The 14931-nt window shown below is 42.0% G+C and overlaps 1 protein-coding gene across 1 annotated transcript in view; it reads right to left on the minus strand.

The window, feature by feature from the left end:
* Positions 1 to 1996: 1996 nt before the first annotated feature.
* The window catches only part of LOC148514721 (bone morphogenetic protein 8B-like), a 55492-nt gene continuing 42557 nt past the window's right edge, over positions 1997 to 14931 (minus strand). Inside the window, exons 6-7 of the mRNA XM_088481046.1 lie at positions 11638 to 11748; positions 1997 to 2211 (exon numbers count right to left, since the gene is read on the minus strand). Coding sequence (XP_088337172.1) covers positions 2062 to 2211; positions 11638 to 11748 — 261 coding nt within the window. The 3' untranslated portion in view covers positions 1997 to 2061. The remainder of the gene's footprint in view (positions 2212 to 11637; positions 11749 to 14931) is intronic.

The following is a 14931-nucleotide window of genomic DNA, read 5'->3' on the forward strand; positions in this document are numbered from 1 at the left end:
CTACTATCTACTGTCACTATACTACTACTATCTACTGTCACCATCCTACTACTATCTACTGTCACTATACTACTACTATCTACTGTCACCATCCTACTACTATCTACTGTCACCATCCTACTACTATCTACTGTCACTATACTACTACTATCTACTGTCACCATCCTACTACTATCTACTGTCACTATACTACTACTACTAATTTATATATAAAGTGTAAGACTTATTACACAGCTGGCCACTGAGAGAATCATGATGCAAACAACATAACATACAATGACATGACAGTTTACTGGTTACAGGATGGTGGGAGAATATTGTGCTGTGTGAACACCAGAAACATAGAATTTGGATAACTTTAGGATCATTTTGGAGTCTGTTACCGGTGTTACAGGCCAGGATATCTGGAAAAAGAATAGCTTAGAGTAGGAGAAAATAAGGATGGGCTGATTGGGAGTAATGTGGAATTGACAAAGAATATAACATTGTATAATTCAGAATAGAGAGATATGGGAAGATTGAAAGAACCAATAATGAGAGAACAGGTAACTGGTATGGGCAACAAAATGGATGACCTTATGAAAGGATTACCCCACCATGTGATTTTAGTTGAAGTTATAGGACCTCATTCAGAGTCGGTCGCAAGCGCCGATGCGCTCGTAACCGACTCGATGGTTTGGCCTGCGCACGCACAGCGGCTGCACTGCGCGTGTGCAAGCCCCCGAGCGACAGAGAAACTCTGTCTCTCCGGAGCTCGTTACCAAAGGGGCGGCTGTTGATGTTGATCGACAGCTGACCCCGTTTGGTAGGCGGGCTGGGGGGGTGGTTTCCAAAATGGAGGCATTCCTTTACGAACGCCTACCGTTTTGTGGGCGGCCGCACTGACGTAATCAGTGATGTCAGTGGGGAGCTTCCATTACGAGTGCCCAGACCCAACCTTTGGGTCTGGTCATAAGCCCCGATGGTCGCGATGGTGATCACCATTGCAACCATCAACCTGGTTGGTCGTTAAGCTGTGGGTGGTAACCCACAGCTTAACGATCGACAAGGAGGTGGCCGTTCAGGATGCAAGCGGCCCCCTGATTCAGTGCGACCGCTTGCAACTAACGACCGCCTCAGAATGAGGTCCATAGTGTGACCGGTCCAGCCTGCCTACCCTGGTGGTGAACACTATAGATGGATAACTCCATGCTCATTGGCCCTCTGTTTAAGTAGGAACTTGTACATTGCTTGATGACCATGGACTTCATGTACCCCCACAATGATGGACTATTCCAACAGGATAATGCACCTTGTCATCAGTCCCAAGTTGTCCAGAATTGGTTCGAGGAGCATTCCGACGAATTGCATGGCCACCACATTCGCCCAACATGAACCCAATTGAGCATTTATGGGATGTGGTGGAGAGGTCCATTCACACCCAAGATCCTGCACCTGGGACAACATCTCTCCAGTGGTCTTCCATGGAGAAATGTTTTGCAACTGATGCCATATTGAGTTGCTGCACTTCGCCAGTCTAGAGGTGATCCTACTCAATACTAGGTATCTATTCCATGGCTTATGGCACTTCAGTGTGTATGTAGACAGACAGACAGACAGACAGACAGACAGACAGACAGACAGACAGATAGATAGATAGATAGATAGATAGATAGATAGATAGATAGATAGATAGATAGATAGATAGATAGATAATGTTAAAACATTAACAATATATAAATATATTAAAGTGGAGTGGGCAATAAGCGGCCCTCCAGCTGCTGTTAAATTACACATCCCAGCATGACATGCATCAGTTTTAGCATGGCGATAAAGCAAATCTGTTGCAGGGCATACTGGGATGTGTAGTTCTACAACAGCTGGAGGTTCGCTTACTGCCCACCTCTATTAAAAAGGTTTGGCCCAGGGAAAATTACCATTTATAATTCGTTCTTATTTAACATCATTCTCCATTACAAAATTGGTGTTTATTGATTTATACAATAAATTTCAGGTCAAAAAAGTTACATAAATATGTTTAGAAATTCTTGTCTCAGTGAAAATAAAGATAATTCATCTTCTTCAATGACATCCACAGGACTTAACTACCATGTTCCGGTGCTTTTTCAGTATTACATTGTTATTGTTGTCATAATAAAGGACTGATGTTGCTGAGAGCTTTGTGGGTGCACAGCAAGCTTTGGGAACACTTTCTGGCTTCATGAGATGTACCTGGAGGGGTAAATGCCAGTTACTGCCAAATACTGTATATCATTATTGTATGATCTAAATGAATGAAACAAAGCATAAATTAGAAGGACAACAATTGCTCTGTATTAAAACAAACACACCAAAATAAACTATATAAAAACTATAAAGAAAACAATGCATAAAAGAGCAAGTCATCCCGCTGAGTAGTTCGATTATTTTTCTTTTTTTTTATGAATGTTTTCTTTGTCAGAATGTTTGGAAGATTACATTTGATTCCCTATTACTGCACCATTCGTAGCCTGCATTGAGCAGCACTCAGTAATATGCCTCATAGATAGCCACACGCTTGACATGCATACATGTTGGTCTGTCTCTTGTGTTGTTAATTCGTGTTAAGTTTCTTCTTATGTTCTTATTTACTTGTGGAGAAATAAAATCACAATTTCATATAATAAAATAGAGATCTTCTAGGATAGGGAGAAATACTCACCCTTTTGGCTGTTTTCTCCAATTCATGCTCTCTTTCCGTTCTAAATAAAAACTAACAAAAATAAAGCCTGTCTGCACACTGCTGTCACTGTTTCACTCAGCTCCATTCACGTTTCATTTTACCCAGACTGCTTGAAGTTGAGTAAATGGTAACACTACCCCTAAATGAGGCAAATCCTGAATGTAACCCTGCGTTTGTAAGCACATTGATGTGAGGAGAAAAACAGCACATTTTTTAGATCTGTAATTGAATAGGAAACTCTGACCATAAGGATTGGACAGTAAACTACCATGGGTGGTTGTGGCAGCCGTGGCTCTTCTCCTGGCAGCAGACCTGGACTGATCATCAAAAGGTTCTGTCATTTTACAGAAGGGCCACTTACTTAATAAGATAAGTGGGTCTCATGATTTACCTGTCAAAATTTGGTGATAAATTTAATGAAACAAATTACTCTGCAAACTATAGCATTTATATTTCTTGTAATGAACATAGGCATAGGGGTCAATTCAATCAGCCACGAGGAAGCGACTTACTGTTGCAATAGCGAGGACACGCCAGCAGTGGCAACTCATCTTACACCCTCGACCAGAAAACATGCACTGTTTGGGGTCCTGAGGAACGAGTTTGAGAACCTGTGTTCGAGAAGGTGCTAGTACAATGTGATTAGTTGCTATGGGCAACATCTCCACTTCTAAAAACCTGCACTTTAGTAAATATACCCCCAGTTCTCTATTTAGAAAATCATTAAGAAATAACTTTTATTAAACACGAATAAAATTAAAAATATGTATTATAATCATTGAAAGATAAAATTTTAAATATCGGATAAGTGACAAAGATCAGAAAATAGTAATTAAAATTGCTGTGCTTGTGGACCTACAGCCAAACAAAACAATTATATACAGTAATCAATAGTTATGTCTGTCATAAAAGCTTTATAGTATAATGAGGTACACGGCTATCCTGTTAAATAAATGTGCTCCAGTTTTATAGAATCAAGACTTAGCAGGGTAGATGTGGTTGGAGTAATGAGCAATCTGGACATATTTCTTTGTTGATGTTGTGCAGATATAATGGTAATGACAATTGTGGGTTCTTCCCCACTCTCCTGCTTAGAGATAGGACGTCCAGCAGACTGCCTCAGTAATGAAGGGCTACGTATATTATACTATATAAGTGACGCTATACCACCACCGTTGGTACAGCACATAAGTACTACTGCCACCAGGGTCGGTGCTAGGGTGTTCAGAGCCCCCCAGCAAACTTAACATTTTCGCCCACCTACAAATATGTCCTTTTGATATGTCTCATATTTAGTATTTACGTTATGCCTCACAGTAAAGCCCCTTATTCACCTTTTGCTACACAGTAGTGCCCCTTACACACATTATCCCACTCAGTAGTACCCCTTAAGCCACAACAGCATCCACTTCTGAACCAGGCCCACTGTGAGAAAAAATAACACATTACACTGCCCACTAACTGCAACCAGATATTTCCAATTGTTATTGCTCAATCTCTCACAACATGGGTTCATTCATATTGTTGATCATAAACTGCTTGTTTCAGGTCCTGCTACAGAATCTTAGGCAGAGATGTACTAAATAGGAAAATGAAGAAAAACCCTCGAAAATGCAGTTTTCGGGGGGGGGGGGGGGGTTACCACATTCCAAATATGTACAAAACACTGGAATGCATTGTCTCGATGGGTAATGCCACCTATGGGCTTCTTTTCAGGATGCTCCAGTCTGGGAGAGCCCCCGCGGCCCACGCCCTTCTGCGCATGTGCAGAAGGACGCCAGAGGGTCTTCTGGGTGTTAAAAACGGAAGTCCTTCTGCCCTGCAGCATTGCAAAGGAAAGCTCTTATCGGGAGAGCTGTCCTTTGCGATATTCTTGGTACATACTGTGGTAATGAACTGCGATATGTTCCCGAAGACAGGTGGGATGTAAAGCGATGCTTAGTACATCCCTCCCTTAATGAGGTTCAGGCCTGGGCTTTGATAATTTAAAATCTTTACATTTTGGATTTGTTAAATTTACTTTTGTATCTCTGTCTGTGTTCTAAATATTATTTTGAAATGTTTAAATTTTAAGTGACGGCACTCATTAGGCCTGATTCAGAGATGTACGCTATTCCAATAATTATGAAGTTGAGCGATTATTGGTAAACTGTGCAAGCATCACGCCAAGGTACCTTTACAATGCTCCTCGCAGTGAGAATCTCTTCACAAAGTGATTGACAGTCAGGGCGCGTTTGTGGGAGATAATGGGGAGTGGCGGCAAAAAACGCAGACGTGTCCTGGCCATTCTTGGGGTGTGCCAAAGGCTGTGTCTGCGATCCTATGGTAGTTCCGATGTCTCAGTTCAGGCGGCCATTCTGCATGACCATAGGTCTACTCAGATGGGCGATTATCGAATGATCTGCAATGGCGGCTGCAAATTTGTACGCACATGCTTGGATCTGCAAAGCCAGTGGGTGTCTCGATAGATTTGCAGCCGGCTACAGATTTAGCATATTGTCGTACATCTCTTAATCGGGCCCCTTGTCATGTCTGTTACATGGTAAATGTAATCTCCTAAATTATTTCTTTTAACTGGCAGATTTTGATTAACTGACACCCAAAATTTCCTCCTGGGTGATATTTCTAGAACAATTCAGCAAATTTTGGGTAAAGATAATCATAAAAGTTATATAAAACTATTGTTTCTTTTGTTTAGCGATGTATTTTTTTGATATGTGCAGCCAGGTCCACTTGAAGCTGCTTCACGTATTTTAAAATGGCCACCGCAGCTCCTGACTGGGCATGGTCGGGGCTGTGGTGGGGAGATGGAAAACCTTTAGTGCAGTGTAACAAAATGTCTTTGTGGGAGAAACAAGTGCTGAGCACCAAACCAGGTTAAGTGGCTGCGACATTACAAGAGTTATGTCCCAGTGCATAGTGTTTTTAAATTAATGTATGTGTAAATAAACGTTTTAGGATGTTTTAGTACACAAATGTATTTAACTGTGTTTCTCATCATAATTAATACTAGATATCAGCACCTTAAAAAATTTTATGCAAAAAAAAGAAAGTTTTAAAAATATAAATATAGATCTTCATTAGAAAACATGGCTCCCAGACTGAGGTATTTACACATACACAAGCAACAAATGAGATCCCTGTAACCTCGTGAGAGCTGAGGGCCTGATTCAGACCCGGTCGCAAGCGCTGAGCGCTCGCAACCGGGTTGATGGTGGCCCACAGCGCATGCGCACGACGGAGCCGTCTCTGTCGTGCACATGTGCGAGACCCGGCTAGCGGCGGGCAGTCCGTCGCTCCGGGTCTCGCACCAAAGGGGGCGAGCTGTCGATGTTGAGTGACAGCTCACCCCCTTTGGTGGGCAGGTTGGGGGGGGGGGTGGCTGCCCAAACGGAGGCGTTCCCGAGGGAACGCTTGCCGTTTGGGGGCGGCCCCACTGACATCATGAGTGATGTCAGTGGAGAGCTTCCGGCTCTGCTAGAGCTGATAGCTCTCTGGGGCTTGTTATGAACGAGACCCTAGGGTCTCGTCGCAAGCCCGATGGTAGCGATGGTCTTGACCATCGTGACCATCATCCTGGCCGCTCTCAATAGCTGTGGGTGGTCACCCACAGCTATGTGAGCGGCCAAGAGGCCGCTCCAAAAAGAAAAAGCCCGGCCCTGATTCAGAGCGAGCGCTCTGTCAGAGCGAGCGGCTCTGAATCAGGCCCTGAGTCTTGGACTGCAGGGCTGTGATAGCATCAGCATAGAGGGACTGCTTCAGAGTTGTACGGTATTGCACAGCCGCTGCGACTTTGCATGCAGCAACTGTGCAATAATATGCTAATGCCGCATGAGGCGCCATGTGTAAATAGAAATCTCTTATCGGCTTTTGCAATCCACTGCTGCATCCGAAGACTCAGGAATCGGATCACTTGCGTGAAAATCGGCCATCTCAGCAACCCCCGGGTTACTTAGGATGGCTGGTATTTTCACGTTACCAGGGCCAGTGAAGTTGTTCATAAACCACTGGATTTGCGTGAACCAGGCCCAGAGCTCCATTAACTACTCCCAAAGTGAAATTTAGAGAACTGCAGTCAGATAAATATAAAATATATTATACTCAGAAAGAGTATGAGAGCATGTATTATCAAGTATATTTACTATATTTTAAATAAATGTATTTAGAGAAATGTACCTATATCCCTGGTGGCCCAGCAGGGATCTAAAGCACTTCAAGGGCAGTTGGTTTCTCCAGTCCCCATAAACAGAGTGCTATTAGCAGGGCTGTAACTAGGGTGGTGCAACCTGTGCCATGGCACAGGGCACCGCAGGGCAGGGGGCGCTGTTTGGGCCTGGCAATTTTTCTGTTTATAATCATTCTCACTTGTAGCTTCCTCTTCTTTTATCCCCAGCATCACCTGGCTTCCTCTATCTCTTCCCTGGCCCTTCCCCATGAAGCCATGGCCCTTTTTCAGGTGCACTATCTTATGTCCCTATTTGACTTAATTAGTACCTCAGTCAATTTGATTTAACCACCTGAGCTCAACCATGGATATCTCTAAAGCCTGAACTGTTGGGGAGCCTTGAGGACCACGTTTGGGAACCTCTTCTTTAGGTGTATGAAACATTAATGTACAGTATGACAAAAGGGAGCTGAGCAGTGACGATTTTAGTGCAGCAAGTCAATGAAAAAACGGTCCCTGGTAGGCGTCTGTCTGTTTGCTCGTGCTAATCTCGAGAATTTTGATGCAGTTTTCATTATTCTATAGAGCATTTGTCGAGGAAGGTTTAGGTCAGAGGTTCCCAAACGTGGTCCTCAAGGCTCTCCAACAGTTCAGGTTTTAGAGATAACCATGGTTGAGCAGAGGTGACTTAATTAGTACCTCAGTCAATTTGATTTAACCACCTGAGCGCAACCATGGATATCTCTAAAGCCTGAACTGTTGTAGAGCATTGAGGACCATGTTTGGGAACCTCTGGTTTATGTGTATGAAACATTAATGTACAGTGTGACAAAAGGGAGCTGAGCAATGCCGATTTTAGTGAAGCAAATCAATGAAAAAACGGTCCCTGGTAAGCGTCTGTCTGTTCTCGAGAACCACTGGATGTATTTTGATGCTGTTTTCATTATTCTATATTCATTTGTCGAGGAAGGTTTAGGTGTATGAAACATTAATGTGTGACAGCCGAGCAGTAACAATTTTAGTGAAGCAAGTCAATGAAAAAACAGATGTCCGAGCGCTTTCTTGGCTTACGGTCCTAAACCATTAAAGATATATCACAACGATAGACTTTATTTTATACCATGTAGAGATTGATTCATATTATCCAGTTTTTCCAGAAAAATTTATGTAAGCCCAGTTTACTGATACAAAATTTCAATTTTTCCCTTTTTTTACCGTTACTGTTTCATTTTTGTGAAAAACTATTTTGTTATTTCAAACAAGTCCAATTCCCGGTAAGAGTCTCCTTTGGCATGACAATAAATAAAGCACCTGGACAGACATTTAATGAGGCTGGAGTTGACCTAACTGGAGACTGTTTTTCTCATGGACAGCTTTATGTGGCCCCTTTGCGTGTCACGCCAAAACCAAATCTTTTCGTGTTGACGTCAGGAGGAAATATTACTAGTGTCATCTACAAGGCAATCTCATAAGACCTTGGTTAAAAAAAGACTATTGCCGTAAATTCAAAATTGCTCCTGTGCGAAGCCGGGGTGAGTCACTAGTTCATAGATATTTCAAATGTAATATCAAAATCTCTGAAGATGTATTTGGTTTAATGTTGGACAGCTAAGAGATTACTAATATCCCCAATCCATTGCTGCAAATATTTAATTGAAGGTAAAACCATGCAGAAACCCCCATTCCTACAGTTTATGGCCAGAAATACCTACTGCGGGAAATATCTGTGTTAGACATAGTAATGCTGCAGTCCACAGTCCTTATTATTCTCAGTGGAGCCTGCAACATGGACAATTTATCAAGCACCAAAAAGATTAGCCTTCTGGAGCTTGGTCCCCAAAGCTAACTACATCATAAGTTGGTATTTCCTGTTGTATCCCTATGGCAGGCCTGGCCAACCTGTGGCTCTCCAGCTGTTGTGAATCTACAAGTCTCAGCATGCTTTACCAGCTGTTTGTTGGGAGGTTATGCGGGGTCATGTAGTTTCACAACAGTTGGAGAGCCACAGGTTGGCCATGTCTGCCCTTTGGGGAGAGCATTGTCTTAGAATGATCCGAAAATTCCTCCCTGGCATCCTCCATGCCCCTCCCCTCCCAGAAATTTGCAAAATTATAAATCATGTGCAACTTTATGGCCACATGTGCAGTGTCAGAGTAGGCAGTAAAGTAATAGCGATAGCTATCAATTGTTCAGTTTTACCTGTTAGTTTCCCTCCACTCTGTCCGTTTTGTCTGCCTCCTCTTCTGTACTCCCTTAGCCTTTTCTAATCTCATGGCCGTTCCCTACTCTTGGTGTATGCTTATGTCCATTCTTGCCCAGGCTAGCACTTACATGGTCCTGTTTGGCTTTCCTTCCTCCCTCATTCACTGGTCATGGCCAAGCCTACTAGGTTAAATTGATCTCTTTAAATGTGATAGGGCTTAATATCCCTAAAACTTAGAGACCATTGTGGAATCTAATATCATTGATATTACATTTCTTCAGATACATTTTTTGTAGCAATAACAGGACCAATCATTGATGTCAATAGGGTTGGTGTCACCCAGCGCAACAAAGGCGCACACAAAAAGGGGCCTTATGGTACACCCCCATTTTCATTACTCTGGGGGCATGTCCAGAACTCCCAGCGATGCTTCATAAATATCAACATAAATACTATTTATGGGACAAAAACACTGGCACAATACTTGATAGAGCTCTCCACTCCCAAAGAACCCAAACTTATGTGCATAATTTTGAGGGTGACAAAGGAAATAGTCTTCACCACTGATAAAATTGCAGAATCCTTACTGGTCTATTTTACAAAACTCTATAATTGGAATAAGGAACAAACCTATTTTGATGACAATCTTTTAAAGCTGAAATCCTGGACTATTTGCAGTCCATCCATTATCTGCAGGTAACTGCCAACTCCTTGAAAAAATGTTTACGAAGGGGGAGCTGGATGCAGCATTCCCAATGGCAAAGTCCATCTTCGGATCGTTTACTACAAAATCTTTAGAGACACTCTCATGCCCCTATTTCTAAGGGCTTGTAATGAAGTGTCTGGCGAAGATGCTTTTTCCCCACAGTTCCCTATAATTCCCAAAGAAGGTAAGGGCCTATCCCAGAACTTAAGCTATAAGCTGATATGTTTTAAATGTGGACCTCAAATTATTGAACAGTTGTTGGACATCATTCTTCTAGACTAGATCCGTCATTACCATGGGGCATTTGTGATTGTCAGAGGCAAAGGACAACACCACTAGGGTAATTGATTAGTTATGTCTTTTTTATTCTTTTCTTGATGGGCATGTAGAATGTGTTTGTCAGAGTGGACTGGCATTTTATGTCAGGCCTGGCAGAGCATTTGAGATTGGGTTCTACTTGTCCCCATAGGATCCTCACGTTCTCTATAGATCTCCCTCGGCTACAATTATGGTTAATGGTGCCATTAAGGAAATAAGAAGTGGAGTCTACGCTCATTCTTAATTTTTGCCATTTGCATGTTTATGAACATCATAAACTGGGTAAATGTTTGTAATTTTGATATGAATAATGTTTGCAAAAGTATTTTTATGTAGTGCAAATATTCATTATTTTATACTCATTTTAGCTGCTATTTATTAATAGTTATTTGTATAGCTCACACATATCCTGCAGCATCTTATAGAGAATACTTATATATTTCCCTGACCAGTGAGGCTTACAATCTATATTGCCTAAAACATGAACACAGATACAAATTTACAGTACACACTAGAGTTAATCTTTTGTCAGAACCCTAGCAGTATGCTTTAATGAATACTAAGGGGGAAGTGCATAAGACATTCACAGGAAGTTGTGTATTTGCTTACTGAAAAGGTTCTTTAACTTTTTCTTCTGGTCTCCAAAATGTATCTGTTTATCAGGTTCACAAATGATTGTTAAAACAAAAATATAATTCATAGGTTAAGAACATACTTACCTACTCTTCCGGAAGGTCTGGGAGACTCCTGATTATCAGGTAGTCCCCCAGATTCCCAAAGAGTGGGTAGATCTCTCGTATTCCTTACCACTTCCTACTGAAGTGGGCAGGAAGGTGAGATATATGGGTAATTGTGGGTCTGTAGGGAGGGAGCAGGGTAAATAATATGAAGCAATTCATGGCATTTTTTCCACAACGAGGGCAGGGCCCAATGACATGAATAGCCTTGCCCCTCCCCCAGAGTAGTCATCTGCATCTCCTCACCTCACCTGGCATCGCTTCTCCTGGAGAGAAGAAATGAAAAGTTGGCAAGTATTGTTAAGAATCCTTGCCCTAGTTAGTATCTCAGCAAACCTGTAGGTTACAAAAATATCACTGATCTTTAACTTCATTGCTGCTGTCCATAAAAGTGAGTAATGGGAAATTGTAGCTATTGCCTCTATGGAATTCCAATAAAGAAACTAATTAGATAATTACTATATAAGGGTGTAATTCTTCTTTATATTTCGCTTTACCGCTATTCTTATAACTATTGTACAAAACCCTGCTGATGCTCCAATTTTAGCCATGTTTGATCTAGATTTAACCCCAGTCATCCCCTGTGTGAGACTTCATACACCTCCTGTGGGTATGTCCCAGGTCCATCACTTGTTGACGTCCGCATCAGTTAATTATTTGGCTACCTACATATTCATTTTCCTTACTCATGGTTATACTGTATGTTGAGAAACTAGATGGCTCTGTCTTTGTTGTGTGTTGTATGATTGAAAACTGTAAATAAATTCTTTAAGATCACATATAAAAGTACTGAGAACCATTCCTTACCAGTGACTGTAGGATGGCATGGTTGGTGGCATTCATACAAGAGTCAAGTGGAAATGAGCATTCTCCCTCGCAGTAAAATGCTGAGTACCCCTGAGGAGCAATTACCCAGTCCTACAAAAGTAAAAATATATCAAAACTATTATATGGTATAAGCATAATCTTCTCGTTGAGGGCTTGATTCAGAGTTGCACGCAAAGTGGACGCATCTGCGTGTTTCACACTACACATGCCCCCGAGTCGGACATATGCATCGATGCGCATCTGCAGGTGATTCATTCATGCACATTTCAGCCGCATCTCCACTTGCAGCTAAATAGGTGTTAATGGGCGCCAACAGAGAATTTGCATGTACGATAAGTTTGCCGTCAGCATTGAGATGGAATTGCGTGCTATATCAGAGGTGAGTGTATGCACAGATCCAGCTGACTTCAGACAGATCTATTGCAGCATGAATGTGGCTGGTGCCAATGCAGGCTGTTAGTGATGATGGCTACACTCACAAGCAGATGGATAGGGTCTGTGCGGCTGCATAGATGTGGCCAACGCTGCATACAGGGTGGGAACTACGTCAATTTTCAATTGCAAATTGCGTAAGACTCTGAATCAGCCCCAAAACAGTTTTATTTCTTTAACTTTAAGGGAGTAGAAGTGACAGGCACAAAGGGAGGACACAGTTATAGAGGTAACAAGAAATTACTGGGCCATATCGCGAGATGTAGTCAGCATCCCACCGTGCGGGATGCTGATGGCCGAAATACAGGTGCCGAAATACCGTCAGCGTCGGGATCCCGGCACCAGAATCCCGACTGCTGGCATCCCAAAGGTAAGTATCGGGTGTTGGGGGGAGGGTTAGAGTGCGGGGTTAGGGATAGCCACAAGGAGGAGGTATAGGGTTAGGCACTAGGGGGGAGGGTTAGGTTTAGGGTGCGGGGGGGGAAGGTTGGGTGTAGGCACCGGGAAGGAAGTGTTAGGTTTAGGGTGCGAGGAGGGGGAAGTTAGGTTTAGGCACTAGGGGGGGAGGTTAGGGTTAGGGGTAAGGGTTAGTCTTACCTTAGTTGCCGTATGGGTGTCGGGTGTCGGGATGACCCGACAGCCGGGATCTCATACCCAACCCCATATCACTCCCTGACTTAACTTCATCTTATATAACACGTACATAAAGTTCATAATGACTGTCCATAGTTGCCAAGCTGAGACAAGTGTATGCATCACATACAGTAACACATCCGTACTGTCCTCAGTAGATGCTGAAGCTTATTGCTGCTGGATTTCTTTTGATTCTGGTCCTCGAATGCTAACATGAGATGCAATTATTATAATCCCATTAATAATATCCAAACACTCTTAATGGAACCAGAGAAACTGCAAAACTACAGGAAAAAAATATGTTGTGTAACATAATGAGCATATATATATTGACCTAATTAAGCATTAAGCATTTCCTGAGTGAAGGTTTAGGGGCACACGTAGAGGGAATATCCAGTTGTCCGGAAACGCCTCATATTTGAATCGTGACAGTTATGTGGTTAAGAAATAGACCTTCTTGAATCCTCTTGATTAATACTTGTATTAAAACAATAAACAACTATACTTTGCAGTATAAGACTAATATTTGAGAAGATCTGCTTTTGAGGTATATTTATTAAGCGATGGGTTTTCAAAGCCACAGGTTTAATAGGGCAGCAGTGTTTTCCATTCAGTACTGTTGTCCTTTGAAATCCCATGGCCAAAACCACCTGCAAGCAGCATATTTGAAAAGCTGATGCTTAACAAATATATCCCAATAGTTTTAGGAAGTTTGGCTTCGGCATAATGACCACTGCAATTATTTTTACTTTTTTTTTGCCCTAGTGTATTGTTCTTGCTCTAGTCTTAAAGTAAGTTATATGTATACGTCTCTTGGCTACTGAGAATGATATGAAGTTCTGGGTGAGAAACTATCAAACTAATACTATTACTAACTATTTGTCCCTTAAGCAGTGGGCATATTGGCCCATTCCTTGCCAAATGTGGGCTAACCACACTTTTGCTATTCTAATTGTGCCTTTGTGTAAGCAACATTTTGTTTTGTGGGGATTCCCTAGTTTGTTTGGGGTTCAGAGCCCATTTCTCCCCACAAAAAAAGATGTTATTTGTATACATCTGCAAAGATATTGAAGATTGGGGCTAGATCTTTACTTTAAATGGGATTCAGGGTGCACTTTATAAGGAAATGTGAATTTAGAGGTGCCTTCTTATTGTGACAAAATAATGAACGTACAATGGTAACACCTGCTAGAAAGACTTAGAATTGTTGGAAGAAGTGCGCTCCTGCATTACCACCCTCCTGCATTATACAGTTAGGACAGAGCCGGCAGTCGCTAGGACTCGCCGGAGCTCAGCTAAGACGGGTCTGACCTCTGACATGCCTGGCATCTTTACATGTCTTTACTCCCCAGCATCCATGAGGACAGGTTGGACCAGGAGACTCTAACCACCTAAAAACTTTCAGTGCCCCACTGTATGCCCACGAGTACACTATACCAACACCGTTGTACATTAAAAAGGCCATTGCCCCAAAATGGTAGAAGGCTGGACTTCAATGTGATGCATCTACTAATCCCACCATGCATATTTCCAGCTAGATATCACTTGACAGTCCCCAAAGCTAGAATGTGGACATGAACTATGTAGGTGCCATACAGGAAGATAGGTGCATTTACGTAAAAGTGAAATTTGCTATGGCGGTACATTTGTTCTGGTTCTCATCACCTCCAAAACTGCTCCAAACTGGTCCAAAGATGCAACTTGTCTGACAAAACTGTTATTATTGAAAGTGCTAAGGTGAATGAGTCAGTTATTTTATTTTATTTGTACTCACTAATTAAAATGTATATAATTCAAATAAGGAAAAAATTAATATAATTAAGTGTATTTAATTTTAAAATTTGATCTCTATTTTATACTTCAAGTTCATCCAGTCTATATTACAAGCCAATGTTCAGTTTTTACCCCAATGTCAACATTTTACTACAAGTTGTACATATACTTAATTTTTCTGCAATATGCAGTTGCGATGTTAAGCTTTGTACGTCACCTAAAATTACTGTACTCCAACATCGCACCTCTATGGGGTGTGAGGCAAAATCTATGATATTGGTGTCCTAGAGGTGCCAGCGTTCTGATAATTTCTCATACTCTTTGCTTCTAATTCCCCTATTAGTATGTTGGCAGCAGTAACAATGATACATTCCCATCGTCAGTTTAATCAACAAATGTCTGCTCCTGTGGTGTAAAGCCATTGCTGCAGGACAC

This window comes from Taudactylus pleione, unplaced genomic scaffold (assembly GCF_031769625.1).
Source record: "Taudactylus pleione unplaced genomic scaffold, aTauple2 ptg000260l, whole genome shotgun sequence".
In the NCBI taxonomy this organism is placed as follows: Eukaryota; Metazoa; Chordata; class Amphibia; order Anura; family Myobatrachidae; genus Taudactylus; species Taudactylus pleione.